At 36.6% G+C, this 22,360-nt stretch overlaps 1 protein-coding gene across 13 annotated transcripts in view; it reads left to right on the top strand.

Moving 5' to 3' along the window:
* The window catches only part of PTPRK (protein tyrosine phosphatase receptor type K), a 381,627-nt gene that overhangs the window by 268,570 nt on the left and 90,697 nt on the right, over window positions 1-22,360 (top strand). For all 13 annotated transcript variants that reach the window (XM_077175285.1, XM_077175283.1, XM_077175281.1 and 10 more), the window contains exon 8: window positions 21,210-21,512. In XM_077175285.1, the coding sequence (XP_077031400.1) occupies window positions 21,210-21,512 (303 nt within the window). The remainder of the gene's footprint in view (window positions 1-21,209; window positions 21,513-22,360) is intronic.

Raw genomic sequence — 22,360 nt, 5'->3', positions numbered from 1 at the left:
AGTGAGCAACCAGGTGGCTGCAGCTGCAGGCAGAGTGGGAAGCTGGGTAAAATGTCTGCCAACCTGATGTGGTTCATTCCCACTTCTTGTTCAGCTTCCATCCAAGGCTGACAGCTTGGGTGGGTTCATGAGTGGAACCTCTTGTCCTTTCTCTCTCCTAGACTGGGGGAGACAAGTCACAGTCTTATTTTCCTTTCTGCTACCCTGCTCATGCTTTTAGTACCACTGGGATTCAGAGGGAGGCAGGATGGAGCTAACTGGGCTGGGGAGCACATGTGTCAGTAAGCTCTAGGAGGGCTAAGGGGAATAGCACTGAGGTGTGGGAGATGTTTTTATCAGAGATCACCTCCAAATGCTCCCTCCACCGTTACAACAAGACTAATGTAAGTTGTATGTGCTCTTATCCTTGGAGACAGCAAACGTCTATTCTGTCTGCAGTTCCGGGATGGTTTAAAGCAACCTTTACTGAATGTAGGTATTTTAGGAAGTACTAGTGGAAACCGAGCAAGCTCAGTGCCAAAGCTGTGATGTGGTAGCATGGATTCCTTATCATTAGAGATTCAGAAGCAGCATTCATTAACTTGAGGAACACTTGGGCAGCTTTCTCAGTAAATCAGGTTGTACTGTTTCTCCCTTCACCTTCCTGCCCTCTTCCCTCAGTCTTCAATCCAACTATTCTTGTAGCTGGCAGACAATGCCCCTGCCTCAAGTAGTAATATTCCCTCTTGGTCCCTGAGGCTGTTAGCCAGCATGGACAGGCTGGGAAAATGCCTGGCACAAGCTACCTTCTCATCTTGTAGAGCTGCTGCAAAATCTGGTCTTTCACATAATGGTGTCATTTCCTTGTGGGACACATAAATGGTACCTTAGTTCTGCCTGAGAGCCAGGTTAGCATTTGTGAAAGCTATTAAAAAGTTTGTAGATGTCAAGTAAATGTATATGATTAAATAAGTGATTCAACTAGAATAATTAACAGATGGCAGGAACAATTACATATTCATATTTCAGGCCAACAACATTTGGTAGATATAATTGCCTTACAGGTGTTAACTGCCCTTTATCGTGAAATGAGGTGTCTCTAAACACTGAAGGTACTCAGCAAAGTGACTTGTGGTTATGAACTTACAAGGAGGTTAATGGCTCTCCTATTGCACGTGATGTTGTAAAACTAAATTCAGCTCCTAAGTCCAACACCAAACCCAAGAAGGTGGAAGGAGGGAGATGAGCAGGTGTTACATAATCTGATTTGTGCAAAAAGTCACTGAGAAATACAGTGGGTTCAAATTCATCTTGATGTTTGAGAAATGCAAAGTCCAAATAGGTGTTCAGGGAGGAAGAGACATCTGCTGGAATAACTCCTTGGTTTTTTTTTCCCCAAATTACTTTTTCTTCCCCTTATGTAGAAGAGTAAATTGCATGTCATTTGGGTTAGATTCTAGTACAGATTGTGACGACTTGTGGCCAGAAGAGTAAAAATGAATAAGTAGGTGGTAAGTTTATGCTCATTTTGTTGTTTTTTTTAATAAACCCAAAGTGATTATTCACTGTAGGTCTTGTATAATAAGGTTGCCAAAGATGATAGGTTGTATATATAAAACATAGACACAGTAAATTGTAATTTTTGAAGAAGTTTCTTTGGTTTATGCCTTACATTTAGCATTTGATTTAAACAAAAATAACTGAAAGAATTTATGAAAAATTATATGCTTTTCTTTGGTAGATAAATAAGACATTAATAAAATTTTACCTTTTCTGTAAATGTGGGGGATAAGGTGTACAATCAAGAGCAAAAACTGGGCCTTAGTTTTCACCTTTTTTGATAATTGGTATTTAGAACTATCAAAACCTTAGACTTGGTTCAATATTATTATTTCAGCATTGCATTATTTTGATTAAGGCTGTTCAGTTGGTAGCCTAGCTTTTCCTCTCTGGCATCAAAGGTTGTTATTTATTAAACCATTTAGGCAGCTTAAACACTAGCTTCCAAGACCACACTTAATATGGAAAATCCACATTGAAAGTCATATTTATACACTGGGGTGGTTCCTGCATTGATGCTGGTCATGGTTTTCAGCAGTGTTTGCCAGGGTACACAGCAATTATCCTCTTCAGACAATTCAGAGATGTTAGGAGAGAGGGAGCAGAAATGGTGTGGAAGAGCAGAAAGAAATTGGTCTAGAGACTTCTCTCAAATATAAACCTGAATGGAATGGAAAGCATTAATGTTTGTCAGCACTGCTGGCTGGGTGCTGAAGCACACCACATTCATCCATGCACCTTTGAGCTGCATCAAAGCTACCATGGTGCTTCTAGGAGTTGGGAGAGCTGCAGTGCTCCAGCGATGGGCTCTGCTGCCTGTGCTGGGTGTGGCATGGCTCATGCCCACCTTGATAGGTGCTAAAACCTTGGGAGATGAAGCACAAAGAAATAGTTCTCATCATTAAAATGTTTATCTCCTTCATGAGTTTTCCTGTATTAAAAATGTCACTCACATTATTCTTGTTATGCAAAAACACAGCAAATGGCAAAAGGTCAACAGTAGCCATCAAGATTATCAGAGAGTTATTGTAGCAGTTTCATGGCATATCAATGGTGAAGGCTTTTATTTAATAATATTTCAATGGAGTGGCTGGGAAATAAATATCAAATGCAAAACAAATGCAATGTGAAAGGAATGCAAGGGTTGGGGTTTTTTTTTTTCCACTTTGTAGGTTTGTTGCTCTTGCTCATTCAATCATTTTGAATCCCTCTATTGCTACAGCAGATGTTTTATCTCCTCCATCTCTGATTATGTATATCTGACAGTTTTGAAGTCTTTGCAAGTATGATTTGATTATATCATAATTTCTTTCTTTTATAACCTTCAAAATTTTTTTTTCAATTTTTATTCTGGTGGAAGAGTATGGAAATGTACCATTTCGGCAAAAAGAAGTTCTAGACTGAGATGGTTTTATAATGTGACATACTTTGAAACTGAATGTCTGTCCTGAGAATAGATAATTAGATCTTCTTGAAGCAGTTTTGACAAATGCTGCTTGGCTTACCAGTTGTGCATTGGCGACAAACAGGATTGTTGAGATTTTGCTGTTTTCTTTCAGAAGTGTCATATATGTGAAAATAGCACAATGCTGTGGTAGTGATCCCATATGTTTGAGGGAAAGGAAGGAATTGTGTGCTATGTGTGTCAAGCTTAAAAGTATAGGGCAATGTTAAAAAGAAGGAAAGACTGAGGAAATTAATTTAAAGCAAAATGTATTTGGTGCATTTCAAAGTCCAGGAAAAAAAAATCCCACCTTTTTCCTCTTTTTTTTTCCACTTTCTGTTAGGAGGATATGAAATTAAATATTTGGATTTTTTTTTAATTTATTCATTTATTATCATGAGTGATAATAAACTGAAAGGGCAGGTGGTTCAGTATGCAGTGATGACATTGTAGAGCTAACCACTTAAATCTTGGTTTAAACCACTTGGATTGTTGTGTATTTCAGTGCTAAGTGACAGTTGTTTCCCCTAATTTTAATATTGAGTCAGTTTGCTGAAACCATTTTAAGGGTTAGGAAGCTAATTTTGAGATCTTTGTATACTGAAATGGAGCATATTTCACATATGGACTGTAGTTTTAAAATATTTTTTAAAAAAATATTTCCAGTAGGGATTTGTTGCAATTTAAAATAGCATTCACAGTTTTACTTGTTTGGGTTTATTGGGCTGCTATTAAAAGACAGAGTTGGCTAGCAAAACATAACTGGTTTAGAAATACTGCATCAGGGTTTTAAGAGTGATTTATTAATTCTGGCACCATTGCAAGGAAATAATTAAATTTCTGTAAAAAATATTTAATATGGATTGCTATGTCTATGCTGTGCATTGCTGATTTTAGTGTGCTTTACCCTTGTTTACATTTTTGAAAAAAAAATCTGAAATTCTTTTTATACTATTTTACAAAGTATTACTTAGTTCTGTGTGTATGAGGGGAGAAAAAAGTGACTCTGATATTTTCCTTATTTGCTGAATTACCCTGTGTGTAGCAGAGCTGAGAAGGAAGCAAACTGAATAATATTTGTACACAAACCAGGGGGTGATGTTGCCAGTGACGTACAAAGTGTGTTGGAGGAGGCTTTCCAGGGCATTTGGTATCTGACAGGTGACACATCTGTTAAATAGCTGAAAGATACAGATGGAAATATGCACCTCAGTTAAATCTAGAATGTGATAATTAATAAATGAGGCACTAAGTGTTTTATATTATCAATTTTTTATCTACACAGGAATTATAAAAGCTGCTTTAAAGGTTAGTTGTTTATCAGTATATGAGCTAATGAAGTTGTAAGGTGGGGGAAAATAAAGTAGAAAGAATAGTTTAAGATACTTGTTTACTGTGTTATGAATAGCCATAACCATAACTTTCAGGATTTTGGAAAGGATTTCAGGTGTTTGGAAAGTTTTTAGTGTGCTGTTATTACAGCAGTTGTATTGCTATTCCTGGACTCCAGCTTCTAGAGTAAAGCAGAAGAGGGGAAAAATTCAGGGAATTTTTTTACTGTGTTAATTCAATTCGGACTGTGAAATTTCCTCTGCTAGAATTCAGTCTTATTTAAGGCTTAGTAAATTCAGCATCTAATATCTTGACCAAAAAAAAAAATTAATTTAACAGCTTGTTAAGTGATCTATAGTATTCAACTGCAAGACTGAAGAAAAATGGATCAGGAGGCAATCCACTGCTCACTGCTCCACACAGCAGAGGCTGTCTGAACCCAAGATGTTTCCTCACTGGTAGTGTGACTTGGTTTGATGTGGAAGAAAGATGGGAGAGGGCAATGGAAGGCTGGCAGCCCAGGTGTAATTTTTGGTGGTGTTGTGTCCCATCTGTTTTTGTCCATACAAATCCTGAGCTCTTCAGTGATGCCCTGTTTAGGTTGAAGTCTAGGAAAAACAGCAAGTAGGACAGGTCCTGGTGCTGCTCTAGAGAAGGTTAATCCTGACTTTTAAAATGCTTCTCTGATTTGAAGACTATAAACACATTTTGTGACACTTTTATGTTCACAGTGAGTGCCCTAGTTTTGTATCTCTTGTTTGCAAGTAATAAATGCAAAATACCTTAGGTTTTTGCCTGGGTGCTGAAATGAAGTACCTGATGTCACTGTATCTGTATTTGGAGTTGCTGATTATATTCTTAGATCAAATAAAGAGCAGGAAAATATTTTTCCCACCTGTGGCAGGAGAATCCAACACACCTGAGGGTTTGAAATAGAGCAGGTTTGGAGTTTAAAGATCTAAGGGAGCTGAGTGAGATGGGGGAAGAGGAGTGTCTATGGAGAAAGCAGAGAGATGTCAGCTCATGAAGCCTCCTGGAGACCCTAGTGAGCTGTCAGATCTGTCAAGGGAGACACTGAGGAGTTCTTGTTCTGTGACAATGACTGGTAAAATAGTTTCCTGAATGAAGACTTTTTTTGGTTTTATCCAGATGACATAAAAATGCTTGTTTTGCTCTTATTACTTACTGCTTAAGTTTTTCTTTAGAGCTAATTTATGAATGAATTTGGATGTTTTTTTAATAGCTATAGATGTCAACAAATGTGCCATGCTTTCAGGCTCATTCTAAGTTTGAAAAGACACAGTCCTCATTCTTGTACCTAAATCCGTGTCTCTACTGGAACATCTTGGAAGGACAGTGGAAATGCAATCAGCTTTCATTTAAACCCACTAAGTAACACTAAAATTTCTAATGCCTATTTGTAGTTTAAACATTGTTATGTTGCTAATGCCGGAGGAGAGTGGAAGGGGAGGAACAATCTGACATTGAATGGTAAAAGGAGTAGGTTATCTGTTTTTATTTTAGTTGTGTTGATACTTGTTCAGATATTTGAGTTATTTGGTGTTGAAAACACTAAAGAAAAACAAGTAAAACTGACAGTACAATTTCAATGCTGTGTTTTCCTGACCACAAGCTGCAGGAACATTTTAAATGGGCAAGAGGATTAGGTTTCAGAGAGGTGTCTTTATGTTTGGCCTTTGACTCTAATTCAAGTTCTCCTTGGGGAATCTTCAGTGACTTTCAGCAAGGCACTGGTTTTTGAGAAAAATTGTACTATTGTCTTTTGCAGTCAAGCATGACTGCATTTTTTGAGGTGTTTATACAGGGAGAAGGCATAGCCCTCTTTCTCCCTGCATTGGCATTCTTTTCTGGTTTTGTTTTCTTTTTCTCCGCAGCTCATAATATGAAATAATTGCAATATTTTAATTCAGACTAACGTGTGTATTCATAGTCTTTATTTTGAGTCATAAGCAAAGTGAATTAGTAAATACATTTACAGATAAAGTCTATCACCCTTTAACCAGTGGTATTTAGCTCTAATTTTTTTGCATCATTTGATTACAAAATGCAATCAAAATTTTGAGCTGTGAAGTGAGAACCTGCAAAGGCAAGATTTCTCACATTTAAAGTTTATGACATTATACTTAGAGTTATGTACTTGCTTTGAGATTTAAATTTGAAGCTTCGTTTTTACCTTTTTGCCTCCTCTGATAGTTTAGAGATATAACAGATAGTGTGGCTTACTGTCTACACACGAATGTAAACAAATACATGCATTTGGAAGAGATAGTACAGAAACACAAAAAGAGTTTTGGGGGATGTAGACCAGCAATCACCAAAAGTTCTTTGTGTAATGGTATGATTAAAAATCAAGGTCAGTGCTGGGAGAAAAGATGTGATTTTGTGACTATGACCAATATTGATAACTGGGTGCACATCTGGTGTCCCTGCTTTCAACACACAGCTGCACTTTTGGGAGGAAGGGAGAAAAGTTGCCACATAGTCATGGCTTAAGATATAGTCTTAAAAGGTCACTTAAAGATCTCAATCATAAATGTCTATCAGAGAGAAGGAGGTAATTATACAGTATTTTTACAGGGGAATAATACTACATGGTACAAAACACCTCTTTCCTCTAGAGGAGGTAAAATGTGAGAACCTCAAATGGCTGCACGCTGAAGTCAGGCTGATTTAAATTAGAAGTAAGGCACAATTATTTGTCTTTAACAGTGGGCTATTAATCATTGGAACAAATTACTGAGAAAAGTGGTGGGAACAGACAATTGCCATAAATTATAACTTCCTGAGGAATTACCACAGGATTCAGTTATTGGTTTCACCAAAGAGGCATATTATGGAACCCAAATAGATTATCTGAAGGAAATTGAACTCAAGAAGTAGCACAGGACATATAAGGCTGGGATATTATCAGCTGTATAATACCAAAGCAAGGCCATAATTGTAAACATAGCTACAGCTCCATCATTTGTTCTTACTTCATAACAGTATCATTAAAGTGATTTGTTATCCTCTTGTCTTTTTTCAAAGAATGTTAAGGAAATGAAAGTTTTTGGATTTTCATACTCAGACGGAAATGAGGATAACCCAAATTCTACAGCTTCACTTACTTTTGCAAGGAGTCAGTATAATTTTGATAATAATTTTTCTGTCAATATAATCTGGTATCTTTTGGTTTTATTAAATGTTCTTCTCAAATGCCAAATGCTGATTGTTGTAATGAGGCTTGTAAAAAAGCAGGTTGCATACAGCTTTTTTTCCAACTGTTCTATTAAAGACAAAGCTGTTTTTTTTGTGGACTGTGTAATTTAAATTAATTTCTTACAAGTCTGTAGATAACTTCTTCTTACAATATTTTATATTTAGGAAGGATCTATTAATTGTGTTAAAAAGAATTAAATCAGCTCAGAGTGTTTTGGATCCTTTCTAAAAAAGATAGCAATTTTCCTAGCAAGATACTCAGTCATAGCCTGATCAAAATAGCTAAGCAAGAATGAGGGTTCAGAGCCAGCAACAACAAAGAAATCAACCAGACATTTCAAATAAATTTCCTTGAGAATTTTTGTGTCTAGAAACAAAATATCTGATTTTAAATGGAGAGCAGCTTGAAAAAAGACAACTCTTGCCAAGCTCCCCAGCAACTGAAGAAAACTTCATTTTATACACACTGCTTAATTAGGCAGTAGTGTTTGTGTCCAAAAGAAGACAAGCAGTCTGTTGTCCTTTGGGTTGAATGCCTACTGGAACTGTTACTTAAGGGACACATTCCTCAGGAGCCAAGCTGCAAGTAGAGCATGGATTGCATTCTTTGCTTGGAAATTTCTATGGCTGTGGTGACTTTTTCCTCTGAAGCCATTTAGGAGCTGGGCTTGGAATTCTCTCTTTTCTGAGTGTTTGGCCCCCTTTCCTGGAGACTGTGTGTCACTTGGATAAGCCAGTCCTTTAGCCCTGGCAGAAACACCCAATGGTAGATAGACCTCACTATTAAGTAAACTAGTTCACCCTCTCAGCAAATGTCTTGATTTAAATGCTTAGCTGTGAAAATCATATATTCTGTTGCTCTCTTCAGTCTCTGTATAAAGCCTTTGCTCAAAACCAATTAATAGAGATGAGTCATTTTGTCATAATGTTGAAAAGGCACTGCGCTACCATGGTACTTATAGCTGTGAGAAAAGACTGAAAGCATAAATTTCATTATTCATACTGGTGATTGCAATGTCAGCACAGCTCACAAGATGATATTAGTGAATTTCTTACATGACTTCAATGTACCTGATTTTTTTCTAGATGTTAAAATGGGCTTCTATGCCACGTACATTCATATAACTGTTGGCCTTTTCCATCTTTTTTATAATTTGATTAAGAAGTAAAGGCAATGCACTCATCACTGCACTCTTACGATGATTGACTTCTGTTCTTGGGTTCTATTATAATGTTCAGTAGAAGTAAAATCTGACCCAAACCCTCTAAATAAACAAAACATCCATCAACAAATTTCTAGTAGATAAGTATGATAACCTAAGGATTATTAAACAGGATAACCCCAATTCATTTTGTTTAGATGTCTGCCCCTTGCCAAATATCTTTAAATACTGGTGTGAAATATGCTGATTAAAGTAGAGTAATTTTCCCCATTCTCTAGTATAAAATCATAGAATCATTTATGTTGAAAAAGACCTTTAAGCTGCTCAAGTCCCACCATAAACCTACCACTGCCAAATCTACCATAGAAACCACAGGCCTAGGTGCCACAATCATGTGGTTTGCAAAGAGGAGAACTGAATTCTTCTGTTCAGCTTTATTTTGCACATTTATCTTAAATACTGCAGTTAAAAATAATATTTTTAATAGGTAAACATGCTTCTTGTATTCTGTGAACTGTAAAGTTGTGTGTCAAACAAAGTGAAGCTTGGTGAAATTTGAATGGATAGCCTTGCCATCTAACAGAGGTCAATGCCAGATACTGTGAAGCAAGATCAAAAAAAAAAAATCTGATGCTTTCTTAGGGAATTTTGGAATTCTCTGCTTTTCACCAAGTGTTTTGAAATCAGCTCAAGCCTCAAAGTCACATTTATAACTCCTAAGTATCTGCCATGACTATTGTCCTGAGAGAATGTAGAATTTGTCTCATTCCGAATATCCAGAAACAGACTGGACCAGTTCCTGAGCAATCTGATACAGTTGCTTTGAGAAGGAGATGGGGTTACATGAGCATCAAAGGTCCCCTCCAAGCTGAATTGTTCTATAGTGCCATGATTTAATCTGCCTTCCAGATATCCAAGTCAAAAGCAACAAGTGAAGGGCTACTGGAAAAGGCAAACATGCTCGAGGTTTTTTGATAGTTGGTTTTTTTTACTATTAGCACCTGTCCTTGTTTCAGCTCAAGTTAATAGTAATGTTGTAATTTTGCCTGAATATTAAAGTAACAAGGGAAATCTGGAAGGCAAGAGTGGCCATAACTTCAAGGTTCAAATCAAGGAGAGGGGAAGAAGGTGGTCATGAAGAATATGGCCAGTAGGAGAATAAGGCTGGCATTATAAGCTGATATTAATAGAATTAGCTCAAAAAGCTGGGGAAAAACCCCAAACCTCCTCTGCTAGTCAAAAAACCTTTAAACAAATTCTGAAGAGTTTTATATTTTTTGGCATTCTGTAGATGCTTAAGACTGCAAATTATTATGGTTGTTGATAAGGGTGATGAGCTAGTGGCTTGATCATGGTGACAAGAGGGGATGGTAGCAGATTGCATATGTGCTTGTTATGTCGATCTCCAAAAGGTTAGCAGTAAGATGGGGTGCCAAAAAAAAAACCAAACCAAACTGGCAGATACCCAGGGGAATTTTTTAAGTCTTTCAGTAATAAGGTGAGAGAAAGGGATTGTTCTTTTATTTATTTTTAAACATTTATTAGACTCAGCAATAAATCTGGTTTAAGTGACAGTATAATGCTGGTGTCCAGCAATTAGCCTGCACTTCCAAATTAATACTGCATTTGCCTGTGTGGCCTTGACTTGGCTAATTGGCTGCCTTTCCTTCTTTGAATTCTGTTGTGAGGGCATGATGACAGTGATTCAGCATGTACAACACAGGCATAAAAAAATAATTTAATGCTCCACTTACTCAGCAGGCATGATTGACACTCTCTTGGGTGACTGCTGCAGTAGAGCTGGTGGGGGGAGCACGTTGGCACATGCTTTGCTCTAACAGTGAAGCCAAGACAACTGTTCTACTACAATATCTTTTTGAAAGTCAGAATGTGGTAAAATTATTGAATATGATTGACAGCTTGAAGTAGATAAGTCTCTAGATGGGTATCTAGAGCAAGAAAGCACGTAGTAAGTGATGATGACTCCTGCAAGCAAAGAGCTGATCCTTACATTTGCATGTGAGTGAAAAGTAGATTTATTTTGCTTGCATTTAGCAACACCATCAGTTCTTTATAAAACAAAATCATTTGCTCATTAATCAATAACTTTTTATACAATCACCTGGTTTTGAAAGCAGGGTAAGTTAATATCCACAACATCTTTGATTGTTTTTCATTTGCTGGGTTTGCCACCTTTTTGTGTTACAACTCATCCAGCTTTACTATTGACAGAAAATTCTGCAGAATCATTTTTCATTAACATTTTTGTTAATGAATAAGCCAGAAGTGTTCAGAGGAAGTTTGCAAAGAGAAAATTGCTTCTAAAATGCATTACTTTCTCTTACTGTAGGTGAATTATTTTGTATTTTCCAAGTTTCTGCTTAGACAGGAAATAACAGCTTGGTGAAACACTAAATGGCTGAAAGTGAAGCAACAGAGCAATTTCTTGAGAGTACTTTATATCTCCATGGCAGACTATTGTCCTATGGAGCAACAGAGCAGCTAAATGGAAAAGTATTATTTGAATTTCATGGCCTATTTTAGAAAACACTTCCCCAACTTGCTAGTGCCTCTGTCAGCAAGGCATTTTCATTGCTTTTGTGTTCTTTTTCGAGGACCCTCTTTCACAGTGGCTAAGAGGTGCTTGTGAGCTCACTTCTGCAGAGCCTTGCTTATGTCAAGGCAGCTCCAGGAACAAAAGGTTTGCAGGATTCAGTCCCATTTCCCAAAATAGCCTTGCAAACTTTTGCAGCCACATGGTATTAAGGAAGAGAGTTGATACCATGTCAATTTTGCCCACACAGCAAGACAATATGAAAAGGAAATATTCCTTATCATCCTTTCCCTTTCTGAAAAGAATGTTTTAATGAACTTTTCAGTAAAAAAGGTCCTCTCTGGAAATTATCAACTTAGGGCTGTATCTTCTAATGAAAATGTCATGACTGTTTCATTAGCAAATCATGGACAGTGCTTTGCCTGCTGACGCAAGAATGTAATTTTTTCTCACTGGTACATCACATCAAGGGACAGTTGAATTGAAATTGGAACACTTAAAATACACAGAAAGTTGTTTAAAATATCTGTAAAGAAATATCAAATTAAGGTATTCAGAAGATTATTCATACAGGTACTAGTATTAGGTTGTGGTAGTCACTTGGCAGTGGTGATGGACCAGTAGATTAAGGAGTTTTCTTAGTCAAGTTTAGTCAAACTTTGGCAGGTGACTGTGTGACTTAAGTAATAAAATTTCACTGAAATTAAAAAATGGTACAATTTCACAGTAGACAAGTAGCCACCATAATTTTCCCCATGGCTGCTTACCAGCATTTTTAGAATTCTACATACCATTGAAAATGGTATGTGATCTTATTCAAAAATATGATGTTAGAGCAATTCTTTGCTTCTGTATTATCCCTGAAGAAAACAAACTTGCTTAAACTATCAACTTATGTTCTTAAACTTGTATGAGCCAATGAAGAAAATGAAGACAATTCATTAAATAAATTTTCAACTTCTTAGAGAAAACTCTTCTGTACAATAGAAGCAACTGTTGTTGTCATTCAACATTTAAAAATAAATTACCTGGATTGTTTCACTTGTGGGACAAAATATATACAGCAGAGGCATTGTATGTTACAGTTTCACTCCTGGTTTTAAACTTAACAAATCTGTGTTTCATCCAAGGTTTATGCATTGTATAAAGATATCTATCACTATGCAATATATACATTGTGTGGTATGTAGTCTTGTGTTACTGATTTTGTGAAAGGTGCAACACAAAGTTGTTATTGGGTTTTGCCACCTAAGCATAACATTGGATGTGTTAGTTCATGGGCTGTGATCGAGGTAGAAACTCAAGGCTTTGTGGGTTGCAGGCAGTGGGATGGAGGATGGGTGGTTTCAACCAAGGCCCCAGGGGCAGAAGGAACCAGATGAGGAAAAAGGGAAATGGGAGAAAATAGGATTGATACCATTTCAGTAGGTGTGAAGAGACAGAGAGGACGAATTTTGATGGATGTTTTATCTGCATGTGGGGAAGTGAACATATCTACACAGGTCTATCATTGTGCATGCATACACACAAATGTGTATACAGGTTTTAAGTGGGTATCATAAGTACTGCTTGCAATTTTCAATTCTTGGTTATCAGAGTTGAATGTGGCCTTTTTTTCCAGTCTAAGGACTTTGTGCTTACTATTTATCTATTATAGAATGCATTCCACATTTTTTCATTTATTTTATGTGATGGTATTTATGCTTCCTAACTTGGAGGACTGAAATTTTTCTACACAGGAGAAAGAAACTGAAGTTTTAACACTGTCCATAGAAAATTCTTGTTTAGCTCATTCACACTGCTCCAACTTAGTCATTTTGCTTAATACTCATTACATCCTAAGCTCCCAAATATATACCTTGTAAACAAAACCATAAAAAACATGTTTATGAATGCGTATTGGAGAGAAATGAACAATATATCACCTAAGCAATAATGGCGATTTATGTTCAAATAAATGTTTGTAAATGCTTTCTTCATAGCATTGCATAGTTAGCTTCTCTGTTAAGGTGGGTAATAATATATACATGTGTGTATAAATACACGTTGCATATTCTTTATAATATAATTGCCATTGTTTTAGATTTTATCTTCCTTTCTGCTTTAACATAATCATCACTGATATTTCAAGTCAAAGGTTCACTTTTCCCCTATCACTAATAGTTTTGTAAATTACTTTACAGAATTAAACTTGATGACTGTAGTCCTGAACAGGCTTCCTAGGCATTTTGTGCTGTTAGGCTTCCCCTGTGTTTACTCTTGCAGTCTGATGCTTGTTGACATGCTGATTTGTGTTTTATACCATCAGATAGGTTTTGTTCATTTGGAAGAATGAGATTAAAGACAACATGCCCGCTTTTCCTCTCCCCCCCAGACCCTATAGTTCCTTTTGATTTAAACTCAGATTTAAAAAGAAAAAAAGAATAAAAAAGTGGATTTTTTTTGAGCTAAGCTTAACTGGAGAAGTCAACAGAATTTTTTATCAAGGGATGTCTAATCTCTCAAACTAATACAAGACTTTGCAGTTATTGATTACATGCTAAGGATACATAAACTGTTAATCATGCGTGGAGGCAACAGAATAAATGGGCAAATAATTGTCAGTAGGGCAGTTATATTTATCTGTTTACTACACCTATGATGCAGGGACAGCTGTGTTTTGCATCCAAAAAGATACATTCTAAAAATATATTGAATATCCCCTCATTGCTACTGAAACTAGTGTAGTAGAGCTGATTATATAAGTAATAATTCAGATGTTTTCTTCAGCTCCCTGAAGTATGTGGTCAATAAGAAATTTGTAAGCTGGCTTAACACATCAGTCACTAGATGAAGTGAAAGGAAAAAAAACTCATAGATTTTCATGCAATTGCATTATAACCTTTGTTTACACCAAAATAAATCTGTAATGTTAACACAGTATAAATACCATAGTTTCATTTATTCTGGGTTTATATTTCACATGACAAACAGTTGGACATACTAATGCACAAAAAGTTAATTCTTTTTTATGTTTACATCCATATTTGTCTTGTATTATGTATGTGTCACACTTTTGAGAAGGGAGATGCCCAGCAATCCCTATGATTTTTATCATGGGAATATGTACCCGTTATTTTTTTCCTTTCTTGTCAGACTGCAGAAAAGACTTCAAATTGTACTACTTCTGTCAACTTCATTAACTTCTCTCCCTTTGGTGTTCACCATTTCTTCATGCTTCTAAGTTTAAAGGGATTGAAGGCCTGAGTTTTCAAATGTGGCAGCCTAAAATCAGGTGTCTTAAATGCTGATGTGAAACAAATTTTTTTTTAAACAACAAATCAACAGTAAAAAAAAGAAGCCCAAAACAAATGAAATCAGTGCAACCAAACAAAAAATGGTATTAGCAAGTAGCTTAGTTAGACTTTCCAACTTACATTTATCTACATGACAGATGTCCTGGTTTTTTGTAGATTCTGAGAATGAGGGAGTTCAGGTACTCCAACAATGGAATAGTATTTTATTCCAATAACGTATGAGAAGGGCATATTGATGCCTTATATCATCCTGCATCAATATTGATCCAGTTGGTAATATAATGTTTTGGGTTGGAATACACATCAAGTTGTAAGAAGAGAGTCCCTGACTAAAGGTAAGTAGTTCATGAGCTATTACTATGTAGTAAAGAACTGGGGCCAATGCTGATAATTATGCCTTTACTTCAAAGCTGTCTTTAACTCTACTTGGAAGTGGTCAAAAATCTGCCAGTTACCGACAAGAAACTTAAATAGAATTGGCAGGAATTATTCTGTCATACAGACTGGTTTATGAAAATCAGACTGAAATGCATGACATTTTGGGGATGTCTGAAGGATCTTCCTGTGTTATCATCATATTGTTAAATAATGGAGTTATTGGTAGTTAATCTGAACTAAATTCTCTTGGACTTTTAGGTTAATAATCCTTGAAACTCAGGGGCTTCATCATGGATATTCTAGTGCAGCTCACCTTACCTAGGGATTTTTGTTAGCTTTGTTCATAACATAACTTAATTACAGTTTGCTCCTTTGACAACAGCACATTACCCCCAAAAGTGCAGAAGTAATCACAGTTGATGTGCATAGTTCTTGCTGAGGCTGTGTCTTGAAATATTTAATTCTAGTTTGGTCCTTTTTAATGAGTCATAAACTTCTCTGTTCAGCAGTCCTAACCAAGTTTATGATGTGAAGAATTTAGTAGCTATATAAAAAAATCCTTTCTGCCTGATTCATCATTTACTAACAACAAAAGTAATAATTGAGAGCAATGCAGCCAAAATGAGCAAGCAAGAAACCTTTGTTTACTGTTTTCTTACTGCCCTTCTGACAGTTATTCCTATGTGGGTTGTACTTCCTTCAGCTCTTTTCCCTCTTACATTTCTTCGAGGTTCTTATCCGGGGTCTTTCAGAATAATTCTTCACAGCAACAGGACCCTAACTCCTTTGAGTTTTGGGAACATTTTGGTTTTATAGGACCTTGCATGAACTGAGAAAGGAGCAACAATCACAGTGATATCTTCAAATAATCCTCTTTATTTCCCACATGCCAAGGAAAGAGTTACCCTGGAAAGGTCAGGAGAAGCCACAGGACAAGGAGGCTTATGTTCTCATAGAAGAAAAGTCGGGGAAATTCCAGTGGCTGTTCAGACTGAGAATATTGGAAGAAATATAAGGGCTTCTTTTTGTCTACATAGTTTTTGTTTTAGAAGGCAAGATAATTAAAGTAGTCTTGGTTAGAAACAGTGCGCTTTAAATTATGGGGTTATTACCTGTACTTTTTAAATAATGGCCATAGATTTGCTTTTCTATATGAGAGTTTTCATTTAACATAGGTCTTACATCTCTCTGTGGTTCCCTCAAATGGAGAAATTATCACACCTTCCAAGTCTCGTTAGTTTTCACCTCCACTGTCACCAATGTATGCCACCTGGTTTGCTTTTAAACTTGATAAACTTGAATTCCAGTCATTGTGATTAAAGCAAAAATTGGAAGTCAGCTCCTCAGTGTAATGACAGACTAGAAAGAGTTCAATGGGGAGGAAGGATCCAAAAGCCAACCCCAATTAAAGAACTGAATACACAGACAGTGTATAGACAGGATATGCTGGTTTTTGAGAAGCACCATCTTTATCTGAAATGTTTGTGCTTTAAAATTTGTCCAGTCATTTTCCATTTCATGTGAACAAATGTGCATTCTGGTTGCTTATCAGATCTAATTCTCCCACCTCTGCCAGGTATGTGCAAATTAAACTGTCTTGCAGTCAATATTTGAGATTTCTGAGGAAAGGCAGCAAAAGCAGAGCACATGTCACACTTTGCTAGCCTCTTTATATGGAATTTTTTCACAGCTTTTGGGACATCTGTTTGTCTCTGACTGACAGCAGGCTAATATGTATTATCATTAAAAAGTGGTTCTGGGGACATGCATGCTCTCACCTTGCTGCTTCTGCAGCTGTGAAGGCTTTTGTTTTCACTCCCATCTCTGTGTAAGTGAAGATAATCTCTACAAAGAGGCTTGATATTGGCCTGTCATATCATGAGTTGCTTATCAAGCACTAAAGAAATTGAATTTAATTTTATCTGTTATATCTGGAGAGTCTTATTAAATCATCATGCAGTTGAGAGGTTGTATGGAGTCAACAGGTTTGTCTCTTTCACCATCTATCCCTCTATTGTTAACCTTTGGAGAATTACTAAAATGTTCTTTATTTTATCACATAAGGTTGGGTTAAATCTTCTTGATCCAGAAATTGTTGTGATTGAGTGCCACATGCATGTAATTCTTTTGCATGGTTTCTGGATAAGGATTGAGCACTTAGTAATCTGTACAAATGTAGATATCTCTTATCATTCTGGTTTTTCTGTTGTTTTGATATTCTCCCAATGCCTCTCTTTTTAATTGGTTCAATGAGGCTAAAACCAGTCAGATTGGATAATAAATCTGAGTCAGCAAGCACTTGGTACTATTTGTGGGCCAAGACACAAAGCAGGGGTGAGGAGGAGGGGGATAACAGGGATGGTTATTGCCAGGTGTCAAAAGCAAAGGGCAGAGGGAGAAGCTGGCTGTAAGTAGAGGTGGAAATGGGATGGAGGTCACAGCAGCAGCCCATGGGCAGGCAAGGTCTGGCAGGAGGGAGCCTGTCATCATTAGAGGTGTTCACAAGAATCTAAAGGTCAACCTTGCCACCACCACCACCAGTTCCTCTATATTCTTTGTTGCTGGGTTTCTGTTCAAAGACCTAACTCTGCCAGCCAGGATGTTCATATCTAAGAGCTTGAGGCAGTCACAGGATATTGAATTTCCTGCAACAACAGAAGTCCTCCATACTTTCTGCTGTCACCACAAAAGAACTCCCTCCAGCCTTTAATCTGATGGAGAAAAAGGCTTGAAAAAATAAATAAATTATGAATATCATCTCCCAAAAAATTTAAATTTTAAATGCAAGATTTAATGCAAAACAAAAAGAAATGCTGTTTCAGTCAAATTTGAAGCTCTCAATCAAGAAATCTTTCTAAAAGAATAAGCCAAATTATTGTTTTTTAAATAATATGTCCTTATGCTCAGATACTCAATTAGTGTCTGAGCGCTGTTATGCTTTTTCAAACTTGTTCTAAGAAAACCTTTAAAAAAACACCCACCAAACCTCTTTTTAAAAAAGGACTGGAGTGTAGGATTGGAGTTAGAATTTGGGTGGAAGCACTGGTGCATACGTTGTACATGAGCTCTATGAATTGCTGCAGCTAGGTGTCTGATGGCCACCAGTGACTTGGCAGCTGGGTTCAGCTTTCTTGTGGCCCTGGCAGTAATTTGCTTTGTAGCCTTGAACAAGCTATTAACCTTTTTTGTGCCTCTTTCTCTTCACAGAAACGTTTAACACCACTTAGATGTCTCATAGGGGTAATTGGTAAATTAATTTTGAAACATATTAAGTGCCTTCTGCCATCATTTCTGACACTCCAGTGGACAGGTTAGGGATTGAGCAGGTATTCTGAGAGAATCTTATTTCTTCTCTCTTTGTCATAGGGTGCCTATTTGACACAGATAATTCAACAAAGTAAGAACTCATGTGCTTGAAAGTCCATGTATTTTGGATAAAAGTTCTCGACATGACTTAAAGAGGAAAGATATGGAGAAAACTGGGAAGACAAGACGTGAATTGAATAATTGGGATTTGCAGTACTCAAAGAGTATCAAGAAATAAGAAGAGAATGCATTAATTGAAATAAAATCCCTGTAGGACTAAAGAAATGTTTCAGTGAAACTCAAACCCTAAATTGTGATGGGAAATGGAAAAAGGAGATGAACACTATTTGCTCCCATCAAGATCAAAGCTATTCTTAATGAGATGGTTGAGATCTTTGGGAAGCCTACTCAAAAATTCAATAGTGCTTTATCTGAGAAAAGTAATTATTCGAAGATTGCTTTTTACTGAGGTGTTACAGATGGAGACTTTGTGGTGTGGTAGTTTAAAACAATTGGTCTTTACCTCTAGAGATTCCCAAGATGAACATTGCCCAGAAGAAAGAGTAAAATTGTGTTTTTAAAGCATCGTTTTAGGAGCAGTGGGACAGTTGGCAGAGTTTCTAAAGCTGTTGAGAGACTCTGCAGACTTTAATTACCATCTCAATATTGCAGAAGTTGTTTAATTTCTGCCAAAGAAGGGAATAGTTGTGAGAAAGTGAGATCACACTCTGTCTTTCATTCTTTCTTTTTTGACAGGTGAATAAAGAATGCATTTCAGTATCTCCTCTGATGCTGTGACACATTTGTAAAATTTGCATAGAATTGTAAAATAATTTTTCTTTAAGTTTAACAAAGCTTTTCTTTTTTTTCTTCTCTCTTTAAAGTGCTGTGCAGCACAGTGTAAATGCAGTTTAAGTCTTGTCATGAGAGATGCAAGATGAAAATGTTTTCTGTCACTGATTGGTTGGCTTCAAACTATTGAGTTTCAGACTTCATGGTCAGACACCAGGTGTTGTTTTATTTCCAATAAATTTCGCATTCAGGTTTGAATTCCATCTCTAGTGGGAGTGGTTGAAAGCACAAACTGGAGTAGGAGAACAAAGAGGAAATGACTAAAATGAGAAAAATAATTCAATTTCAGAAGGAAAACTTAGCCTATAACACATTTCCTTGGTGAAGGATATGTTTCTCTTCTAGGCCTCAAACTCTAAATCAGAGTATGTATAACTAAGTTTTGCACTGTCATTCATACGAGAAAAAGGCTGATTTTGTATATATATACATAAACATGTATGTATATATGTATTTGTCTTAACAGTTCTCTTCATTGGTGGCACTTGAGTGTGTTCAGTTTTTCCCCAAGTGCTTGCAGTAGCCAAGAGAATACTCATTCTTTGAAGACCCTTGTCAGCTCCTTCAGTAGATCTACTATATTGCTATTTTTTTTTCTTTTGATGACCACCTCACACCTCTCTCTACTTGCTAAAGCACCAGGCACTGTTTTCTCTATAAAACCCGTTTTTTTCTCCTTCTCTTCAAGTCTCTTATCTCTCAAGGACCTTTTCAATGCTATCTTTCAGTTTCAAATGTCTATTGTTACAGTACACTGTGTTCAGAGAGCTACTACCCAGGAAGTCATCTTATTTAATTGCATTTTTCACTGTATATATGATAAAGAAACTTAATGACAAAGGTAATATATGTGCTTGTTCAAAATGAAGAAAGGATAGATCATGGCAACAAATAGGTGTAGTTTTTAATCCTTAACATTCATCATGTTGCTAGGAATACCTTTATGTTATATTTAGAATTCTGTTGTTTTGATGTTTGAAACTAAATGTTTGCAGTTTGTCTGGCAAACTGCATGCTGAATACATTACACTGATTCACATTTCCTTATTTCAATATACCATCTGTGCTTTTGGCTGATTTTTGCCTTGTTGGAACTCTTGCAAGTTACAAAGAACAGTTATACGCAGAAGGAGAAATCCTATATTTCACTTCCTTGAACAATCTTGACTGTTTTGACCTTAAACCAGCAAGGACACAAGACTGAAGCTGTATCAATCACAGGCTTTATTTTCTCTGGTGAGGAAGCATGTACTAGCAAGGTATATTTTCAGTGAAACTCTTGTATATACAGACATGGTCATGATTTTCATTGTGTAATCATTTTAATTAAGTTCAACGATAAAAGTTACTCTTGCATGAGGAATGAATGCACTGGAGAGGCAGCGAGAGATTGATGACAGCTTGGGGAGCATCACGTACTCTGCTGGTGCAAATGCACGTGGGGAGAGCAGCTGAGCTTGGGGAGCAGGTCAGAGATCACCTGCTCAGAGTAATCATGGTTTTGGAGGAATCAAGATACAATGTGAATTCCCAAAGCACTTTTTTGTGCTATTTCCAAGGGGTTTTGCTTGAATGAAGAGCCTTATTACTAAAATAATAAACACTAATTAATATCTGCATCGTTTTTGTAACTGCTAGTTTAGTAAGGTAATTAGTATAATTAGTATACAGCGATGCTTGCTGGCATGATAAATCATGATGTAGTAAATGTTCCCTCTTTACCACTATGATGTATTATCTAATTTACACAGGTAAAAAAAAGGAAAAGGGTAAGGGGGAAATCAAGAAGGGAAGCCAGTAGTGACAGCTGTGTGGCCTTTTGGTCACTCTCCTTGCATCTGTTGCCTGTATTCTCAATTGCTTTGAATTGCTCCACTGATAATTAACTATTCTTTTTCTCACATTGCTGTCTCCATCACTGACTAAAGCCAGCAAAGACAGGACAAAGATGAATGAAGTAAAAAAATTTAAGGAGCATTTTCTCCTCCTGTGCAAAGGATGATACATGCCTATTTATTGGGTGCTTCCTTAACTCTTAGGTTCCTGAATGCACCATCTACCAGCTACAGTTCGGTGCCAGATGAAGAATGTTAACATTGTTTTCTTCATTATGCCCTATTTTCTAGAACCGATGAGAACACCCAAAACGCTGAAGATTGCTGAGATCCAGGCCAGACACATTGCCGTGGACTGGGAATCTCTGGGGTACAACATCACTCGTTGCCATACTTTCAATGTCACTATATGCTACCACTACTTCTGTGGACACAACGAGAGCAAAGCAGACTGCCTGGACATGGACCCCAAAGCACCTCAGCATGTTGTGGATCATCTGCCTCCCTACACAAATGTCAGCCTCAAGATGATCTTAACCAACCCAGAAGGAAGGAAGGAAAGCGAGGAGACCATTATCCAGACAGATGAAGATGGTAAGTTAAATGTTCTTATGGAAATTACATCCAAGTCCAGTCTAGGCAGGTGAAAGGAAATGACTTTGTATGTTACAATATGTATCATGAAGGGTGGACGTTCTCTTCTATTAATGTATTAATTAGCCCCAAAATGGCAGCAATGAAGGTATTATAGCTGTCACCCCACATATGTGGCCAAAGCTGTCCATGCATCTCAAGTCAAACTGGATTTCTGTGTCTCTTTCTTTTCAGAAAAAGGGGGATGGTTTCCCAGTCTTTCAAATACTGTGTTAATACAGGTGATGAGAAACGCATAGTGGTGTTAGACTTCTTCACAGTATTGGGCATAGTATTTGAAAATTAATTCTCTATATAATATTTAAATATTGAGTTCAGTGCTTAAAGACTCTATTCAAGATTTTAAACTTCTATAGCAAATATATTTGAGCTAAAATTTATATTGCAGGTCTCAGAATATAGTATCTGCTAACTATTTGAAAGCCCCCTATCAAATTAAAGTAATATTTTGACAACTTGGTAATTAACTCAGTGATCCGTATGGGTCCGTTCAACTCCAGATATTCTGTGGTTCCTCTTTAAAATGCTTTCAACAAAGTTTCAACAAGACAGTTGAATTTACCTCAGTTGTGAAAAAATAAACAATAGATGTAGACATGTTAATGGTTACACATTCAGAGGTTAGGCTATGAATCTTGGTAAAAAAGATATGAAAATAAAAAATTATACTTTTCCCTAATAATATTTAAAATGTGGTAACAAAAACAATTTTTTGTTTCTTTTTCTTATGTTTACATTTTGTGAAAATACTGACAACAGATACTTCCATAGGTAACAAAAATAGAATA

The sequence above is a fragment of the Agelaius phoeniceus genome, chromosome 3, assembly GCF_051311805.1.
Source record: "Agelaius phoeniceus isolate bAgePho1 chromosome 3, bAgePho1.hap1, whole genome shotgun sequence".
NCBI classification, from domain to species: Eukaryota; Metazoa; Chordata; class Aves; order Passeriformes; family Icteridae; genus Agelaius; species Agelaius phoeniceus.
Note: the sequence above shows the minus strand (reverse complement) of the source record. Positions and strands in the feature narration are given on the sequence as shown.